The sequence below is a fragment of the Rana temporaria genome, chromosome 10, assembly GCF_905171775.1.
Source record: "Rana temporaria chromosome 10, aRanTem1.1, whole genome shotgun sequence".
Taxonomy (NCBI): Eukaryota; Metazoa; Chordata; class Amphibia; order Anura; family Ranidae; genus Rana; species Rana temporaria.
In genome coordinates, this window is record NC_053498.1 from 1789981 (window position 1) to 1808879 (window position 18899).

General features: G+C 54.7%; 1 protein-coding gene across 17 annotated transcripts in view; it reads left to right on the forward strand.

The window, feature by feature from the left end:
- The window catches only part of EIF4G3 (eukaryotic translation initiation factor 4 gamma 3), a 105822-nt gene that overhangs the window by 47054 nt on the left and 39869 nt on the right, over positions 1 to 18899 (forward strand). For 5 of the 17 annotated variants that reach the window (XM_040326731.1, XM_040326732.1, XM_040326744.1 and 2 more), the window contains 11 exons: positions 3975 to 4007; positions 6129 to 6149; positions 6595 to 6777; positions 6861 to 6975; positions 7890 to 7999; positions 8093 to 8215; positions 9914 to 10055; positions 11865 to 12635; positions 15681 to 15769; positions 16344 to 16566; positions 18578 to 18774. In XM_040326731.1, coding sequence (XP_040182665.1) covers positions 3975 to 4007; positions 6129 to 6149; positions 6595 to 6777; positions 6861 to 6975; positions 7890 to 7999; positions 8093 to 8215; positions 9914 to 10055; positions 11865 to 12635; positions 15681 to 15769; positions 16344 to 16566; positions 18578 to 18774 — 2007 coding nt within the window. The remainder of the gene's footprint in view (positions 1 to 3974; positions 4008 to 6128; positions 6150 to 6594; positions 6778 to 6860; positions 6976 to 7889; positions 8000 to 8092; positions 8216 to 9913; positions 10056 to 11864; positions 12636 to 15680; positions 15770 to 16343; positions 16567 to 18577; positions 18775 to 18899) is intronic. The other 12 variants (XM_040326735.1, XM_040326739.1, XM_040326733.1 and 9 more) reach the window with 11 other exon arrangements.

Here is an 18899-nt window from a genome sequence, read left to right on the forward strand (position 1 = left end):
TGACGGGCATGGCGTGCGATGGGCAGAGGGCCGGGTGGAAGGGGTTGCACACCTTGTCATTGTCCCAGGTTGGGCCCTTCGGAGTTCATCCACCAGACAGAGCTCCACCCCCCATGGCAGATTTCTAGGGCGGTAGTAATGTTCAGAAATGGGGGGGGGGGGGTCAGATAAAATTCTGGGGACACCTTTCAGGCTTAACAAGGTGATTCAAAGTGCAGTAACCCATAGCAACCCGTCCAAAATCCTCTTCCTGAGGTGTTTGTGGCTAGGAAGACCCTTTTCAAGGGGGACATGGCCTGGGTGTGGGAAGAGGGCATGGCAGGGGTATGGCCTGTGTAAGGGTAAGCTAAGGCATGAGTGGGTGGGGCGTGTTCTGGGTAAGGGTAAGCTAAGACATGAGTGGGTGGGGCATGTTCTGGGTAAGGGTAAGCTAAGACATGAGTGGGTGGGGCATGTTCTGGGTAAGAGTGAGGCAAGACACTAGTGGGAGGGGTGTGTACTGGGTAAGGTAAGACACTAGTGGGGAGGGAGGGGCATGTTCTGGATAAGACACTAGTGGGAGGGGCATGTTCTGGATAAGGGTAAGCAAAGACACTAGTGGGTGGGGCATGTTCTGGATAAGACACTAGTGGGAGGGGCATGTTCTGGATAAGACTCTAGTGGGAGGAGCGTGTACTGGGTAAGGTAACACACTAGTGGTGGGGGGGGGCATGTTCTGGATAAGACACTAGTGGGAGGGGCATGTTCTGGATAAGACACTAGTGGGAGGAGCGTGTACTGGGTAAGGTAACACACTAGTGGTGGGGGGGGGCATGTTCTGGATAAGACACTAGTGGGAGGGGCATGTTCTGGATAAGACACTAGTGGGAGGAGCGTGTACTGGGTAAGGTAACACACTAGTGGGGGGGCATGTTCTGGATAAGACACTAGTGGGGGGGGCATGTTCTGGATAAGACACTAGTGGGAGGGGCATGTTCTGGATAAGACACTAGTGGGAGGAGCATGTACTGGGTAAGGTAACACACTAGTGGGGGGGGGCATGTTCTGGATAAGACACTAGTGGGTGGGGCATGTTCTGGATAAGACACTAGTGGGAGGAGCGTGTACTGGGTAAGGCAACACACTAGTGGGGGGGCATGTTCTGGATAAGACACTAGTGGGAGGAGCGTGTACTGGGTAAGGTAACACACTAGTGGGGGGGGGGGCATGTTCTGGATAAGACACTAGTGCAGTGGTTCTCAACCTGACCCCTTGGGGGTCAAATGAGGATTTGCTAGGGGTCACCAAAGCCTAGGCTGTTCCTGAAGCCTGCGGCTGCCCACTCAGCCTCTTCACAGCCGCCCATTTATTTCATGGCATAGCTGAGGGGCAGGGACTAGAGGTCAGCTGACTGGTGAGGAATGTGAAGTGGGAGGGGCTGGAGGAGACCCTATCTGCTGATTTCAGCCTAGGGGTCACTGCTGAGAGACATCACAAAGTCAGAGACACAGAGAGTAACACTTCCTGTGATTAAAGTTGCCTTTAAAAGTCCCCACTACAGTTCTCAGGTCAGCAGATGACCTTCATCAAGAGCACCCAAGTTGGCCGATCCCAACTCCCCACCAGCACTGCCGCTGATCCCAACTCCCCGCCAGCACTGCCGCTGATCCCAACTCCCCACCAGCACTGCCGCTGATCCCAACTCCCCGCCAGCACTGCCGCTGATCCCAACTCCCCGCCAGCACTGCCGCTGATCCCAACTCCCCACCAGCACTGCCGCTGATCCCAACTCCCCGCCAGCACTGCCGCTGATCCCAACTCCCCGCCAGCACTGCCGCTGATCCCAACTCCCCGCCAGCGCTGCCGCTGATCCCAACTCCCCGCCAGCGCTGCCGCTGATCCCAACTCCCCGCCAGCGCTGCCGCTGATCCCAACTCCCCGCCAGCGCTGCCGCTGATCCCAACTCCCCGCCAGCGCTGCCGCTGATCCCAACTCCCCACCAGCACTCCGGCTGATCCCAACTCCCCGCCAGCACTGCCGCTGATCCCAACTCCCCGCCAGCGCTGCCGCTGATCCCAACTCCCCGCCAGCGCTGCCGCTGATCCCAACTCCCCGCCAGCGCTGCCGCTGATCCCAACTCCCCGCCAGCGCTGCCGCTGATCCCAACTCCCCGCCAGCGCTGCCGCTGATCCCAACTCCCCGCCAGCGCTGCCGCTGATCCCAACTCCCCGCCAGCGCTGCCGCTGATCCCAACTCCCCGCCAGCGCTGCCGCTGATCCCAACTCCCCACCAGGGAGTAAGAGAATGAATAAAAATAGAGAATACATTGAAGGGGGAGGAAGAAAGAATAAGAAAGACGTCTAGAGAAGGATGGGGATAACAAACAAGAAATGAGGATAGAGAGAGATAAAAGGGAAAGAAAGGGGAACAAAGAGAGTGCTACATCCTAAAATGCACTATAAGGGCTTTTATTATTGTACGAGTGGAAGGGACTCAGAGAGCGCTAAATGTCCGTGGGTTAGGGGCGCAAATTACTTGTCTTACCTTGGGTGCCAGCAACCCACGATAAGAAAATAATTTTACCGTTATGGGTCCCCACAACTTGGGAAATTTTATCAAGGGGTCACGGCACTAGACAGGTTGAGAACCACTCCACTAGTGGGAGGGGCATGTTCTGGATAAGGGTAAGCAAAGACACTAGTGGGAGGGGCATGTTCTGGATAAGACACTAGTGGGAGGGGCATGTTCTGGATAAGACACTAGTGGGGAGGGAGGGGCATGTTCTGGATAAGGGTAAGCAAAGACACTAGTGGGAGGGGCATGTTCTGGATAAGACACTAGTGGGAGGGGCATGTTCTGGATAAGACACTAGTGGGAGGGGCATGTTCTGGATAAGACACTAGTGGGGAGGGAGGGGCATGTTCTGGATAAGGGTAAGCAAAGACACTAGTGGGAGGGGCATGTTCTGGATAAGACACTAGTGGGAGGGGCATGTTCTGGATAAGACACTAGTGGGAGGGGCATGTTCTGGATAAGACACTAGTGGGAGGGGCATGTTCTGCATAAGACACTAGTGGGGAGGGAGGGGCATGTTCTGGATAAGGGTAAGCAAAGACACTAGTGGGAGGGGCATGTTCTGGATAAGACACTAGTGGGAGGGGCATGTTCTGGATAAGACACTAGTGGGAGGGGCATGTTCTGGATAAGACACTAGTGGGAGGGGCATGTTCTGCATAAGACACTAGTGGGAGGGGCGTGTACTGGGTAAGGTAAGAAACTAGAGGGAGGGGCATGTTCTGGATGAGGGTAAGGCAAGACACTAGTGGGAGGGGCATATTCTGTGTAAGGTAAGACATGAGTGGGAGGGGCATATTCTGTGTAAGGTAAGACATGAGTGGGAAGGGCATGTTCTGGGTAAGCAGATGGGAGTGGGAGGGGCATGGTAAGGGTAAGCAGACGTGAGTGGGAGGGGCATGTTCTGGGTAAGGGTAAGCAGACATGAGTGGGAGGGGCATGACCTGGGTAAGGGTGAGCCAAGACCCAAGTGGGAGGGGCATTATAATCTGCCCTCCTACCCCGCTGCCCAGGACTGAGCCCGTGTCGGAGTTCTCCTTTATGGTGGAAGGGTGATCATTTTTCACTCCTGATCCCAGTAATCTAACACGGGATTGGTTGCTGCACTTCCACATGTGCTGTCCCCCCTATGTCTGCAGAGGAAGGGGGGGGGGTAGTTGTATAAGCTCCGCCTCCTCAGACGTGTGGCGGGATATATAGAAGTCGCTTGCAGCCCCCCCCCCTCCCCCATGTCTTGTCTGCTGGATGTATGTGAGCTCGGTGTCACCTCTCCTTTGTGATTGTATGTATGTGAGCTCGGTGTCACCTCTCCTTTGTGATTGTATGTATGTGAGCTCGGTGTCACCTCTCCTTTGTGATTGTATGTATGTGAGCTCGGTGTCACCTCTCCTTTGTGATTGTCTTCTCGCTCCTCTCTATAGTTTGCAGCTGGACCGCGGCCGACTCATCACCAGGTACCGTAAACCGCCACCATCCCCCCTCACCTGCCTTCCTTTCACCCACTAACACTGTATGTGCTGGGAGCCAATGAGAACGGGCCGTCCACCGCTTCCTGTCAGGTTGGGTTGTCGAGGAAATTGATAAAAATTCATCAATAATCAATAAATTCTGAAGAAATTGGCTTCAATATTGTAAATGGGGGGCAAATGTAGCGAGATGATGGTGCGCGGTCTGATTGGCTCCCGTCTTTTATGCATTCACTGACATAGGATTGGGGGGGGGGGATTGGTGCACAGTCTGCCCCCTGCTGGCAGAGGGCATACTGACACGTCTCATGAATTGTGGGGTATATGGTATATATTTCAGACAAACGTAATGATTTATAAATGTTTACGCCTTGATCAGCGCCAGGATCATCCCACCTAGACTGCGCCATGGCGGTGCAGGACGCGGAGTTCCCTACTTGTAGGTTCTAGGAGAAAATTACCCACCGCGCATGCGCATTATGTAGAGGAAATAGAGAGAAGTCCTATGAGGGTTGCCACTGCAGAGGATAGTCTAGACCTAACCCCTCCCCCATCAGGTGACCTTCCTGACCCTACAGTGGGTTTGTTGTATCGTTAGGAGCGTGGCCCCCGGCGGTGGGGGCGGGCTGTGATAGGGTTTTCCTGTATCCAGTCCATTGCTGACACACACGGTAAGTGCCGGCTGCCGTGTGCGTTGTGAGTCTTTAGTGGGGGGTCCATAACACCAGAAGAGCCGGAATTGGGCCTCGCCATAAATCATAATGCTAAGCAACAGCCTGGTCATGTGACCAGTGTTTTCCCCACAATTTCACCCGTTAGATATTGAAGGAACCTTTGTGTGTGCTCTGCCCCCTGGTGGTGATTTGCTGCATCTGCACTGGTTGTAGTTCTAGGTTCAGATTGGATAGAGAAGATGGCGTTGGCTGTAATATTCATGTATAAAACTCTCTTGGCAATGTCCGTGGCACGAGAATAGACCTCAGAAAGCTGAGGTGCACCCTTGTAGATGCCCCCTTGTCAGGCTGAGGTTCCCCCTTGTCAGGCGTCGATATCCCCCTTGTCAGGCGTCCCCCTTGTCAGGCTGAGGCGTCCCCCTTGTCAGGCGTCCCCCTTGTCAGGCTGAGGCGTCCCCCTTGGCAGATGTCCCCCTTGTCAGGCGGAGGCGCCCCCCTTGTCAGATGTCCCCCTTGTCAGGCTGAGGCGCCCCCCTTGTCAGATGCCCCCCTTGTCAGGCTGAGGCGCCCCCTTGTCAGATGTCCCCCTTGTCAGATGTCCCCCTTGTCAGGCTAAGGCGCCCCCCTTGTCAGATGGTCCCCCTTGTCAGATGTCCCCCTTGTCAGGCTGAGGCGCCCCCCTTGTCAGATGTCCCCCTTGTCAGGCTGAGGCGCCCCCCTTGTCAGATGTCCCCCTTGTCAGGCTGAGGCGCCCCCCTTGTCAGATGTCCCCCTTGTCAGGCTGAGGCGCCCCCCCTTGTCAGATGTCCCCCTTGTCAGGCTGAGGCGCCCCCCCTTGTCAGATGTCCCCCTTGTCAGGCTGAGGCGCCCCCCTTGTCAGATGTCCCCCTTGTCAGGCTGAGGCGCCCCCTTGTCAGATGCCCCCCTTGTCAGGCTGAGGCGCCCCCCTTGTCAGGCTGAGGCGCCCCCCTTGTCAGATGTCCCCCTTGTCAGATGTCCCCCTTGTCGGGCTGAGGCACCCCCCTTGTCAGATGTCCCCCTTGTCGGGCTGAGGCACCCCCCTTGTCAGATGTCCCCCTTGTCAGGCTGAGGCGCCCCCCCTTGTCAGATGCCCCCCTTGTCAGGCTGAGGCGCCCCCCTTGTCAGGCTGAGGCGCCCCCCTTGTCAGGCTGAGGCGCCCCCCTTGTCAGATGTCCCCCTTGTCAGATGTCCCCCTTGTCGGGCTGAGGCACGCCCCTTGTCAGATGTCCCCCTTGTCGGGCTGAGGCACCCCCCTTGTCAGATGTCCCCCTTGTCAGGCTGAGGCGCCCCCCCTTGTCAGATGCCCCCCTTGTCAGGCTGAGGCGGAGGGGAGATTGTATATGTGTGTGTTCTTTTTCTGATTGCTGTGTAACTTCCCATTCACTCTCCCTTATCTCTGCTGTCCTCAATCAAGGGAGGATTCCGACCCATCCAGGTAAGACTATTCTGCATTTCCTCTATAAATGGACTGGAAGCAGGCCTATCAAATGGGCAGTAACCCATAGCAACCTGATTTGCTCTTTTATTGGCTTAGAGCAGTCAGATTGGGAGAAAGTGATTGCACGTTGGCAGTGGTGGGGTTACATTTCAGTAGTTCTCGGGGGGTTGGGTGGGGGGAGGGGGGGATTGAACCTATACAGAGTTCAGTGGTGTGACCAGCCAATCACAGTTTTTAATTAGCCTGATACCCTCCTACCCAGAGGGCTTCTGATTGGTTACCAATTTTTAGGATACAGTAGTCCTGTTGCTGTCCTATTGGCTCTCTTCCTGTCCTGGGTATACCTTCAGTCTGTCGGTTCCATGTGGAATAGTCTGTGCCCCATGCCGCCACCAAGGCTGGAGAATTTCACCCGTTTTCTGTACCTTCTTCTCTTCCGCAGTTTTTCCAAAGGCCACAGATCCAGCCGCAGCGCACCACCATACAGAATAGTAACCCCTCCATCCGAACAGGTGCGCAGACGCCCACCGCCGTCTATCAAACCAACCAGCACATCATGATGGTCAACCATGCCATCCCGATGCCATATGCAATGACGCAGGGTCCTCAGTACTGTATACCACAGGTACCAGCAGCGCACCGTTCACTGGGCCGGCTCCGCCTCCGCCGCTTCACGTCTCTCACTCTTTTCTCCTTTTTATCTTTCAGTATCGACACAGCGCCCCCCCTTATGTAGGACCTCCACAGCAGTATCAAGTGCAGCCTCCGGGCCCCAATCCCTTCTACCCCGGCCCTGGACCTGGAGACTTCCCATCCCCATACGGTATATATATTCCTCCTCAGCCCTTGTGTGAAATAAAAGATCCTTATTTCCACGCGGTGAATGTTTGTGTGCGGGTCGTGGCATTGCTTGGGGTTTTCATGTTCATATAGGTTCAGGCTGATTCCATACTCTTAGATAAAGATTTAGGCTGTAAGTTAATGTTTGGTCTTCCATAGTATATGTGATAGTTATGGCATGGCAACAGGCCAACCCGCTTCAGGAGGCATGGGCTCCCCCCCTATAGGAGGCATGGGAGAGGAGGCATGGGTTCCCCCCTTCAGGAGGCATGGGTTCCCCCCTTCAGGATGCATGGGTTCCCCCCTTCAAAGAGGCATGGGTTCCCTCCTTCAGGATGCATGGGTTCCCCCCTTCAAAGAGGCATGGGTTCCCCCCTTCAAAGAGGCATGGGTTCCCCCCTTCAAAGAGGCATGGGAGAGGATGCATTGGGCTCCCCCCTTCAGGAGGCATGGGTTCCCCCCTTCAGGAGGCATGGGCTCCCCCCTTCAGGTGGCATGGGCTCCCCCCTTCAGGTGGCATGGGCTCCCCCCTCCAGGTGGCATGGGCTCCCCCCTTCAGGACGCATTGGGCTCCCCCCTTCAGGAGGCATTGGGCTCCCCCCTTCAGGAGGCATTGGGCTCCCCCCTTCAGGATGCATTGGGCTCCCCCGTTCAGGAGGCATGGGAGAGGACGCATGGGCTCCCCCCTTCAGGAGGCATGGGCTCCCCCCTTCAGGAGGCATGGGCTCCCCCCTTCAGGAGGCATGGGCTCCCCCCTTCAGGAGGCATTGGGCTCCCCCCTTCAGGACGCATGGGCTCTCCCCCCTTGTACAGTCTTGATTTCGGTGCTATATACACCATTATCAGTCTCGATGCTGTATACTGGGACTGACCTGACGAATAAATCTTATGTTGTAGGGACCCCCTTTTACTCCAGTCAGCCGGTGTACCAGTCAGCGCCTATCCCCATAGTGCCTCCACAGCAGCCACAACAGCCACCACCTCCCGCCAAGAGAGAGAAGAAGACGGTAAGTGATCCCTCGCCCATAGCGCTGCCGTATGATGGATATTATGAAGACGCACCGAGCGCTCACACGGTCATTTCTCACGTCTCTTTCCAGATCCGAATCAGAGACCCGAACCAGGGTGGCAGAGACATCACAGAGGAAATCATGTCAGGAGGGGGCAGCAGGAACCCGACTCCCCCCATCCTCCGGCCCAGCTCTACGCCAACTCCTCCTCAGGTAAGGGAGAGGAGGCGGCCGGTCCATACGGGGGGGGGGGGTATGACGATGGACTGCGCCCCTCTAGATGTAGACACAAACGCCATTACCTGTTGTTGGTGGGGATAGGTGTAGGGGGGGGGGGCTTGGAGAAGTAAAAGGTCCTTCTGTACATTGAAATCCTTCACAGTCTTTGTCTGCTACAAATCCCCCGTGTGTGGGAAGATCTGTCCATGGTGCGTTTATTATCTGCGTCCAAATAAGAAGCAAAATAAACGCACAAATAACCAATTAATAGCAGATGAAGGTCCTGTGCGTATGGGAGCGTCCCCCTCCCCCTCCTCCAGAATCTGGCCTGGTATAATAGTGTGTACAGGTGATCAATTATCAATAAATGGGTTCAGTGAGTGCAAGCTCCTGTGTCAAGCATAGATCAGGATGTACTGTGTGATGTTTGTGGATTTGTTGTTTCTGATTGTAATGTGTCTTTCTTTTCCTCCTCCTGCCTCTTATTTGTCTTTCTTTTCTTTTTTTCCACCTTAAAATTTACTTAAATTGGATCCTTTTTTTTATTTTGTAATTCTGCTTATTTTTTGCTCAAATTTCCCGTCTGCCTTTCACAACATGCTTGTCTCACCACCTTCCTGAAACCCCACCGTGTCTTCCCCCTCCTTGTCTCCTTGTACCCTTGACTTGGTCTCCACCCTCTCCTTGTACCCTTGACCTGGTCTCCACCCTCTCCTTGTACCCTTGACCTGGTCTTCACCCTCTCCTTGTACCCTTGACCTGGTCTCCACCCTCTCCTTGTACCCTTGACCTGGTCTCCACCCTCTCCTTGTACCCTTGACTTGGTCTCCACCCTCTCCTTGTACCCTTGACTTGGTCTCCACCCTCTCCTTGTACCATTTCTCTGGTCTCCACCCTCTCCTTGTACCATTTCTCTGGTCTCCACCCTCTCCTTGTACCCTTGACCTGGTCTCCACCCTCTCCTTGTACCCTTGACCTGGTCTCCACCCTCTCCTTGTACCCTTGACATGGTCTCCACCCTCTCCTTGTACCCTTGACCTGGTCTCCACCCTCTCCTTGTACCCTTGACCTGGTCTCCACCCTCTCCTTGTACCCTTGACCTGGTCTCCACTCTCCTTGTACCCTTGACCTGGTCTCCACCCTCTCCTTGTACCCTTGACCTGGTCTCCACCCTCTCCTTGTACCCTTGACCTGGTCTCCACCCTCTCCTTGTACCCTTGACTTGGTCTCCACTCCCTCCTTGTACCCTTGACCCGGTCTCCACTCCCTCCTTGTACCCTTGACTTGGTCTCCACCCTCTCCTTGTGCCCTTGACTTGGTCTCCACCCTCTCCTTGTACCCTTGACCTGGTCTCCACCCTCTCCTTGTGCCCTTGACTTGGTCTCCACCCTCTCCTTGTACTCTTGACCTGGGCTCCACCCTCTCCCTGTACCCTTGACCTGGTCTCCACCCTCTCCTTGTGCCCTTGACCTGGGCTCCACCCTCTCCTTGTGCCCTTGACCCGGTCTCCACCCTTTCCTTGTCTCCCTGTGCTCCTCGCCTTATCTCTCCCCCACCCATCTCCCCTCATACCCCGAACCCCATCTGTCCCTCCCTTGTCTCTTGACCTCCTCTTGTTTTTGTAATATTTCTGTTGTGCTCTTCGTACTTTTTTTTGTTTGCTTTTTCTTTTTTTTTACACCTTTCTGTTAGTTTTTCTGTTCCCGCGCTCATTATCACCCTCTTTTGTACTTCAAATCCCAGCAGCTTCCTAGCCAGGTTCCTGAGCACAGCCCAGTGGTGTATGGGACTGTGGAGAGCCCTCATCTCACTGCCGTCAGGGACCCCAAAATAGGTAGGTACCTCTTGTCTTTCCACAGTGGCCTGCAAAGAGAGAGGCGTACAGATGGATGTGAGAACCGATTCCAGAAATTATTTGTCATAATTGGATGCCAAGGGGTTCAATTCAACGACTGGGGACACTGGAATGTTGGATATCCCTATAAGGCTCCACATTAAAGCAGGACTCCTCGGAGCCACTTTCAGGTGCCGCTGATCCTCCATTAGTTGGGCTGCTGATCCTCCGTTAGTTGGGCCGCTGATCCTCCGTTAGTTGGGCCGCTGATCCTCCGTTAGTTGGGCCGCTGATCCTCCGTTAGTTGGTCCGCTGATCCTCCGTTAGTTGGGCGGGGGTGGAGATGCTCCTCCTGTGAGTATCTGGGTGTCATACGTTTATTGAGGCGACCCATCTAAATCTCATAGCACACAACTCGGTGTTCCCTGAGGGGAGGATGAACAAAGAAAGAGGCAAGAGGAGCAGGTGAGTTTAACCCCTTCAATACCGGGCGCTTTCACCCCCTCCTGCCCAGGCCAATTTTCCGCTCTCCTCGTTGTCGCACTTTGAGTGACAATTGCACGGTCATGCAACACTGTATCCATATGACATTTTTTGCATTCTTTTTTTTTTTCACACAGATAGGGCTTGCTTTTAGTGCTATTTATTCACCACTGGGGTTTTTATATATTGCTAGACAAAAACAAATTGTTTTTCACTGGTGGGGGCTGATGGGGCGAGACTGGTGGGGGCTGATGGGGCGAGACTGGTGGGGGCTGATGGGGCGAGACTGGTGGGGGCTGATGGGGCGAGACTGGTGGGGGCTGATGGGGCGAGACTGGTGGGGGCTGATGGGGCTAGACTGGTGGGGGCTGATGGGGCGAGACTGGTGGGGGCTGATGGGGCGAGACTGGTGGGGGCTGATGGGGCGAGACTGGTGGGGGCTGATGGGGCGAGACTGGTGGGGGCTGATGGGGCGAGACTGGTGGGGGCTGATGGGGCTAGACTGGTGGGGGCTGATGGGGCTAGACTGGTGGGGGCTGATGGGGCTAGACTGGTGGGGGCTGATGGGGCTAGACTGGTGGGGGCTGATGGGGCTAGACTGGTGGGGGCTGATGGGGCTAGACTGGTGGGGGCTGATGGGGCTAGACTGGTGGGGGCTGATGGGGCTAGACTGGTGGGGGCTGATGGGGCTAGACTGGTGGGGGCTGATGGGGCTACACTGGTGGGGACTGATGGGGCTGCACTGGTGGGACTACACTGATGGACACTAATGGGCTGCATTGATGAGGCGGCACTGACTGGTAACACTTGTGGGCTGCACTGATTATTAGGATCAGTGCCCTGCTTATCAGTGTAGATGTCCCCTGTGTGGATTGCCACTTATCGACTCTCCTCACGCACTGTCAGCGTAGGGAGAGGACTGCCGATAACCGGCAAATCCTATTTACACTGTGATCAGCTGTGATTGGACACAGATGGTCACATGGTAAAGAGCTACTGTGATTGGCTCTTTACCCCGATCACAGATCACTGCCAATGCCTGCCACAGGGGGTGTGTGGCAAGCGTGATCACGACGTCGTCCTGGCATTGTACGGCCGCTCTGTAGCCGTCATTTGGGTAAAGCGCGGTCCTGAAGGGATCAAACGAGACGCACAAGAGCTCCCCTCAGGTATTCTTGTGTCCCCATTGCAGAGATTTCTCACTTTTGGTGACACCCTGTGTTCCCAAGGTGGACTCAGATTTAAAGCCTCCCCCACAACGTCCAAAACCTATCTATGTATATGCTAAGAATGCTTTTTAAAGTTGTCCTCTTTTTTTCTTCACAGAGGAGAAGCCGAAATTGGACCCCGTGTTGAAATCATCTCCTTCCGCCCCGGTACGCGCAGAGCCGTTCATTGCCACAAAGTGCTCTACACCGGAACAGATCGTTGAGCCCGTAGCGCCGGAGGCCGGACCGGAGCACCACCTGACGCCTGGAATATTGCCCGGGGTGGCAGCTGCGGCCATGGCTCCTGTGGTTGTAGCCACAGAGTCTTTCCCCTGCCTCCTGGGAGACATGAGCGAGGGTGAGAGCACCGCAGAGGAGTGCGGGTCTCCCGACGAGGCCACCGCGGAGGACGCCGAAGAGGAGCTATGCAAGGAACCGCCGGGGCCTACCGTAGCCGCTGAGACCCCGGTGACCCCTCAGGAAATGAATGGCATAAGCTACGAACACTCGGCCGTGGACAGTGCTGTGGGTGAGAAAGCAATGTTGGGGGAAGAAGAGACTTTGCCGGATGTGCCGGAGCCGGCACCGGCGCCCCCCATGGATATAAGTGTAGAATGCACTTCTCCTCCAAATGTGCCTCAAACGTTGCCCGTACAGCCGGAATCGCCCCCTCCTCCTCTCATCGCTGCTGCTCAATGTACCACTAAGACCTCCCCCATTCCATCCGTGGTGTCGGACCACGTGGATGAGGAGGACGGCGACGACGACGGAACGCCCAGCTTGGACGGGGACGTGGACTCGGTGAACGCGAGGTCGCCAGATACTTACACAGAACTTGAGCCAAGTGTGACCCTTCTAAGCTTCACCTCAAGAAAGAGTCCCGTGGAAGGTACGTGAGCTGCACCCCTGGAAGGATTGGTAGCATGGGGGGGGGGGGCAGATAGGTGGGAGGGGCTTTCAACAGGGCAGGTGTCGGGTTATAATATGGCGGCTTATGGGAGGAAGTGAGGGGGCTGCAGAGATGGGTCACTGTGAGGGCTGCCAGAGATTGTGACATCGGGGGCTGCGGAGGTCGATCACTTTGGGGGGGGGCTGCGGAGGTCGGTCACTGTGGGGTGGCTGCGGCGATGGGTCACTGTGGGGGGAGGCTGCGGCGGTCGGTCACTGTGGGGTGGCTGCGGCGGTCGGTCACTGTGGGGGGGTGGCTGCGGCGGTCGGTCACTGTGGGGGGGGGGGGCTGCGGCGGTCGGTCACTGTGGGGGGGGGGGCTGCGGCGGTCGGTCACTGTGGGGGGGGGGGGGCTGCGGCGATGGGTCACTGTGAGGGGGGCTGTGGCGATGGGTCACTGTGGGGGGGGGTGGGCTGTGGTTACTTTGGGCTGCGGAGGGGGACGCCTTCTCTCATCCCGGGGATGTTGCTTCATAATGTCAAGTCTGATTTCCCTTCGCTCTCCGCAGAGCGTTCCTCCTCTATGATGAGACGCAGGCTCCGTAACATGAAACAAAAGCCGTTTATCTCCAGACTGACTGACGCTCGTGTTCCTTTAGAGATTTTCAGCCAGCAAACCCTGCGCCGCGCTGATAAGTTATTAAACCGCGCACTCAATTTACCCTCCGAACACCCCGCATCGGCTGTGTCATTATCCAGAAAGTTCTGAGAGCGGCGAGATGGAGTCGGGGGTCTTTCAAGTCTTCTCTGTAAATTCCGGCACGGTAATCGGCGTATGAATTATCCCTCGGCGGTCTGTCTGCGGCGGCTCTTCAGAACTAGGACCCGCCGCCATACGTGACGGTGAGACTCATTGCAGCCCCCCCCCCCCCCAAGTACAACCAACCGCGGTCAGCGCTGGATAAGTAGTCAAGTCACATCCCTCCGCAATTCTGTCCACACGGGAATAAATGTCCACTTCGGGACACGCAATTTCTCTTTACAAGTTGGCACCCTTTCATGCTTGTGCGACATGCAAAGTCACATGACAAGTCGTACGCCATTAATTTCCAATGAGTACCGTTCATATCTGTGCGACTTAAAGTCCCTGCACTACTTTGGTCCCACTTTGATGCGAGTTGAGGCCATAGACTGGAAGGATAAGGGTCTTCTTACTGTTGGGTTCTTTTCATCATAGAGGGTCTTCTCACTATAGAGCATCTTCTCCCCATAAGGATCTTCTAGTGTTAGGTTCTTCTCAATATAGAGTCTTCTCTCCATTATGCTCTTCTCAATGTAGAGGGTCTTCTCTCCGTTATGATGTTCTCACTAGAGGTTCTTGCCATTAGGTTGTTCTCACTAGAGGTTCTTCGTCCCATAAGGGTCTTCTTGACATTAGGTTCCTCTCTTAGTTGGGTTTTTCTTCCCATAAGCGTCTTCTTAGGGTTGGGTTCTTCTCCCCATAAGGGTCATCTTAGTATTAGGTTGGTCTTCCCTCCATAAGTTCTTCTCATAAAGGTTTACTTGGCATTGGGTTCTTCTCACTATAGAGAGTCTGCTCTGTTTCTACTCCCCATAAAGGTCTTTTTGGTGTTAGGCTTTTCTGACTATAGAGCATCTTTTCTCAGGAAGGTTCTTCTGACTTTAGAGAGTCTTCTTATCAATAGGTTCTTCTAACTATACAGGGTCTTCCCTGCCTTTAAGCTCTTCTCAGTATATAATTTATGCTTCCCATAAAGATCTTTCTGGCCTTAGGTTTTTCTCACTATAGAGCGTCTTCTCTTTGTTGGGGGTCTTCTCGTTGGGGTCCTCTCTTCGTTGGGATTTTCTCAATATAGAGGGTCTTCTTCTCTCTGTTATGTTCTTCTCAATATAGAGGGTATGCTTCCCATAAAGATCTTTTTGGCATTAGGTTCTTCTCACTATAGAGGATCTTCTCTTCGTTGGGGTCTTCTCAATATAGATGGTCTTCTTTTCTCCGTTATGTTCTTCTCAATATAGAGGGTCTTCTCTCCGTTCTTCTCAATATAGAGGGTATTCTCTTCGTTGGGGTCTTCTCTTCGTTTTGGGTCTTCTCTTAGTTTGGGTCTTCTCTTCGTTTGGGTCTTCTCAATATAGAGGGTCTTCTTCTCTCCGTTATGTTCTTCTCAATATAGAGGGTCTTCTCTCCGTTCTTCTCAATATAGAGGGTCTTCTCTCTGTTAAGCTCTTCTCAATATAGAGGGTATGCTTCCCATAAAGATCTTTTTGGCTTTAGGTTCTTCTCACTATAGAGGGTCTTCTCTCCGTTTGGGGTTGTCTTCTCCCTATAGTGGGTCTTCTCTTCGTTGGGGTCTTCTCTTCGTTGGGGTCTTCTCTTCGTTGGGGTCTTCTCTTCGTTGGGGTCTTCTCTTCGTTGGGGTCTTCTCTTCGTTTGGGTCTTCTCAATATAGAGGGTGTTCTTCTCTCCATTATGTTCTTCTCAATATAGAGGGTCTTCTTCTCTCCGTTATGTTCTTCTCAATATAGAGGGTATGCTTCCCATAAAGATCTTTTTGGCTTTAGGTTCTTCTCACTATAGAGGGTCTTCTCTCCGTTTGGGGTTGTCTTCTCCCTATAGAGGGTCTTCTCTTCGTTTGGGGTTGTCTTCTCCCTATAGAGGGTCTTCTCTTCGTTTGGGGTCATCTTCTCCCTATAGTGGGTCTTCTCTTCGTTTGGGGTCGTCTTCTCCCTATAGTGGGTCTTCTTGCCACCAGGTTCTTCCCATTTTAAAGGGTCTTCTCTCCATAAGCACACACCCCATTGTAATGAGTGGAGATCTTTGTGTATTCTCTGATCCCCGGACGGGTTCTGGATGGAGCAGACTGTGTGTATAAATAAAGGTGATGCTTGTCTGCTGGTATTGCAGATTAAATTAGCGTTGGTCTGATCACATGTTCCTCGGTCTCGGGAAGAGCCGAATTCCGTGACACACAGGGGGATGTTAATAGCCAGAAAACTCACATCACCGTCTCTTCTCTCCTTACAGCACAGACTGCGGCAGCTGCACCAAAGATGTGGCAGAAACCAAAAGACGAGAACCCGCACGCCGATGAGGTCCTGCCAGCCGATGTTGAGGTGAGTCCGGTCGCACGGGGTCGCTGGATGACTTGGCCGGTTTTGGTGGTGTCTCTGTTACAGCCGACTGTCCGCTCTTCCACTAAGCAGACTATTTCACCGAACTCCCCTCCGGGTCCTGGATGCAGCTGTTGGATAATCTTTTCCTGTAACCGTTCCAGGAACCGCCGCGCTCTTCTGGTTCCTGCCAAAAAAAAAAATCCATCAGTCTGATTCCTTTGTGATGCTGTGTATTTTATTTAGATTGCATATCCCATTGCTGGTGTCGTAGAAAGTCCCAATACCTGGGTGCAGAGCGTCCTGGTAAAGCCCATCTTCAGGCAAATATTAACCCCTTCCCATCCCCCTCAGAACCAAGATAGACTCACGGTCTGTTCTCCTGGTCCCGTACCGGGTCTGCTTCCACCAATCCGGCACTGCAGCTATGACCACACTGGCCTCAGTGAGGAACTCAGAATTCCATTTGTATATAGCAGAGGTCTGCAGCGAGGACTCTGTACATTTGTAGAATTACATTGGTGCATAGCGGCCTGGTTTGTCACATCCCCCCCTCCCCCTTCTTTCTCTATGCCAGCTGCAGGAACAGGGCGATGCGGAAGAGGAGAAGGCTGCGGAGATGGAGCAGGAGGAAGACGAAGACGTTGTCAATGCAGAGGTCGATCACCCGTACCTTAACTCTAAACTGCCAGAGGAGAACGGTGAGGCCGAACCCTTCCGTAACGGGGCAGACACCATCTCGGAGGGCGATGGGGGAGAGGTCCCGCTGGGCCCGGAGGAGGGCTACCCCTTCAAGTCAGGTAATGGCTGGTTCATTCAGAGTTCCTGTATTGGGAAGTTTTCAGTGTACGCTCTGCTTGTATTTAGAGGGAGGGGTTTTCTAGAACTAGAGGAGGGGTCTCCAAACTTTTCAGCCCAAGGGCCACATTGTAGATTTTACAAATATTCGCAGGCCGAAAAATATCAGTTATTTTATGAATGAATAAATGTAAATAATCCCTTTTTTAGAGACTTTCCACACACCTGTGTTCCCATCAGAGACTCCTTGCACCTCTGTGTCCCCATCGGAGCCTTCCCCCACCTCTGTGTCCCCATCGGAGCCTTCCCTCATTTCTGTGTCCCCATCGGAGCCTTCCCTCATTTCTGTGTCCCCATCGGAGCCTTCCCCCACCTCTGTGTCCCCATCGGAGCCTTCCCTCATTTCTGTGTCCCCATCGGAGCCTTCCCTCATTTCTGTGTCCCCATCGGAGCCTTCCCCCACCTCTGTGTCCCCATCGGAGCCTTCCCTCATTTCTGTGTCCCCATCGGAGCCTTCCCTCATTTCTGTGTCCCCATCGGAGCCTTCCCTCATTTCTGTGTCCCCATCGGAGCCTTCCCTCATTTCTGTGTCCCCATCGGAGCCTTCCCTCATTTCTGTGTCCCCATCGGAGCCTTCCCTCATTTCTGTGTCCCCGTCGGAGCCTTCCCTCATTTCTGTGTCCCCGTCGGAGGCTTCCCTCATTTCTGTGTCCCCATCGGAGCCTTCCCCCACCTCTGTGTCCCCATCGGAGCCTTCCCTCATTTCTGTGTCCCCATCGGAACCTTCCCTCATTTCTGTGTCCCCATCGGAGCCTTCCCTCATTTCTGTGTCCCCATGGGAGCCTTCCCTCATTTCTGTGTCCCCATGGGAGCCTTCCCTCATTTCTGTGTCCCCATCGGAGCCTTCCCCCACCTCTGTGTCCCCATCGGAGCCTTCCCCCACCTCTGTGTCCCCATCGGAGCCTTCCCTCATTTCTGTGTCCCCATCGGAGCCTTCCCTCATTTCTGTGTCCCCGTCGGAGCCTTCCCTCATTTCTGTGTCCCCGTCGGAGCCTTCCCTCATTTCTGTGTCCCCGTCGGAGCCTTCCCTCATTTCTGTGTCCCCATCGAAGCCTTCCCTCATTTCTGTGTCCCCATCGGAGCCTTCCCCCACCTCTGTGTCCCCATCGGAGCCTTCCCTCATTTCTGTGTCCCCATCGGAGCCTTCCCTCATTTCTGTGTCCCCGTCGGAGCCTTCCCTCATTTCTGTGTCCCCGTCGGAGCCTTCCCTCATTTCTGTGTCCCCGTCGGAGGCTTCCCTCATTTCTGTGTCCCCGTCGGAGGCTTCCCTCATTTCTGTGTCCCCGTCGGAGGCTTCCCTCATTTCTGTGTCCCCGTCGGAGCCTTCCCTCATTTCTGTGTCCCCGTCGGAGCCTTCCCCCACCTCTGTGTCCCCGTCGGAGCCTTCCCCTCTCACCTCTGTGTCCCCGTCGGAGCCTTCCCCTCTCACCTCTGTGCCCCCGTCGGAGCCTTCCCCTCTCACCTCTGTGTCCCCGTCGGAGCCTTCCCCTCTCACCTCGGTGTCCCCGTCGGAGCCTTCCCCTCTCACCTCGGTGTTCCCGTCGGAGCCTTACCCTCTCACCTCGGTGTTCCCGTCGGAGCCTTCCCCTCTCACCTCGGTGTTCCCGTCGGAGCCTTCCCCTCTCACCTCGGTGTTCCCGTCGGAGCCTTCCCCTCTCACCTCGGTGTTCCCGTCGGAGCCTTCCCCTCTCACCTCTGTGTCCCCGTCGGAGCCTTCCCCTCTCACCTCTGTGTCCCCGTCGGAGCCTTCCCCTCTCACCTCTGTGTCCCCGTCGGAGCCTTCCCCTCTCACCTCTGTGTCCCCGTCGGAGCCTTCCCCTCCTCTGGCGACTGCCCGCGGGTAAATGGACGCACACATATACTGTATAGAACAGATCTATCTATATACATGCTGCCTTCTCTCACCTTTGTGAATTGCTGATCATGTAAATTTTCCTCCCTTGTGTTATCCAGGTGTCATTCTGGCAGAGCAGCCTACCGACGTGTCCCCGGATGCCCCGGCAGCGCCAGCTTCTTACGTACCGCAGGATGGAAAGCGTCAGTATGACCGGGACTTCCTTCTGGGCTTCCAGTTCATGCCGGCCTGTGTGCAGAAACCAGAAGGCTTGCCGCCAATCAGCGACGTGGTCCTGGACAAAGTGAGGAAAGAGGGAGGTGTCTAGGTGCAGTCTGTGTGTAGTAGTGCCATTGTGGGTGTGCTGTCCCCTCTGTGATTTCCATACTACAGGGATGATGTGTTCTGTCCGGGTGCTGGCTGCGTTGTCTCCTCTTCCAA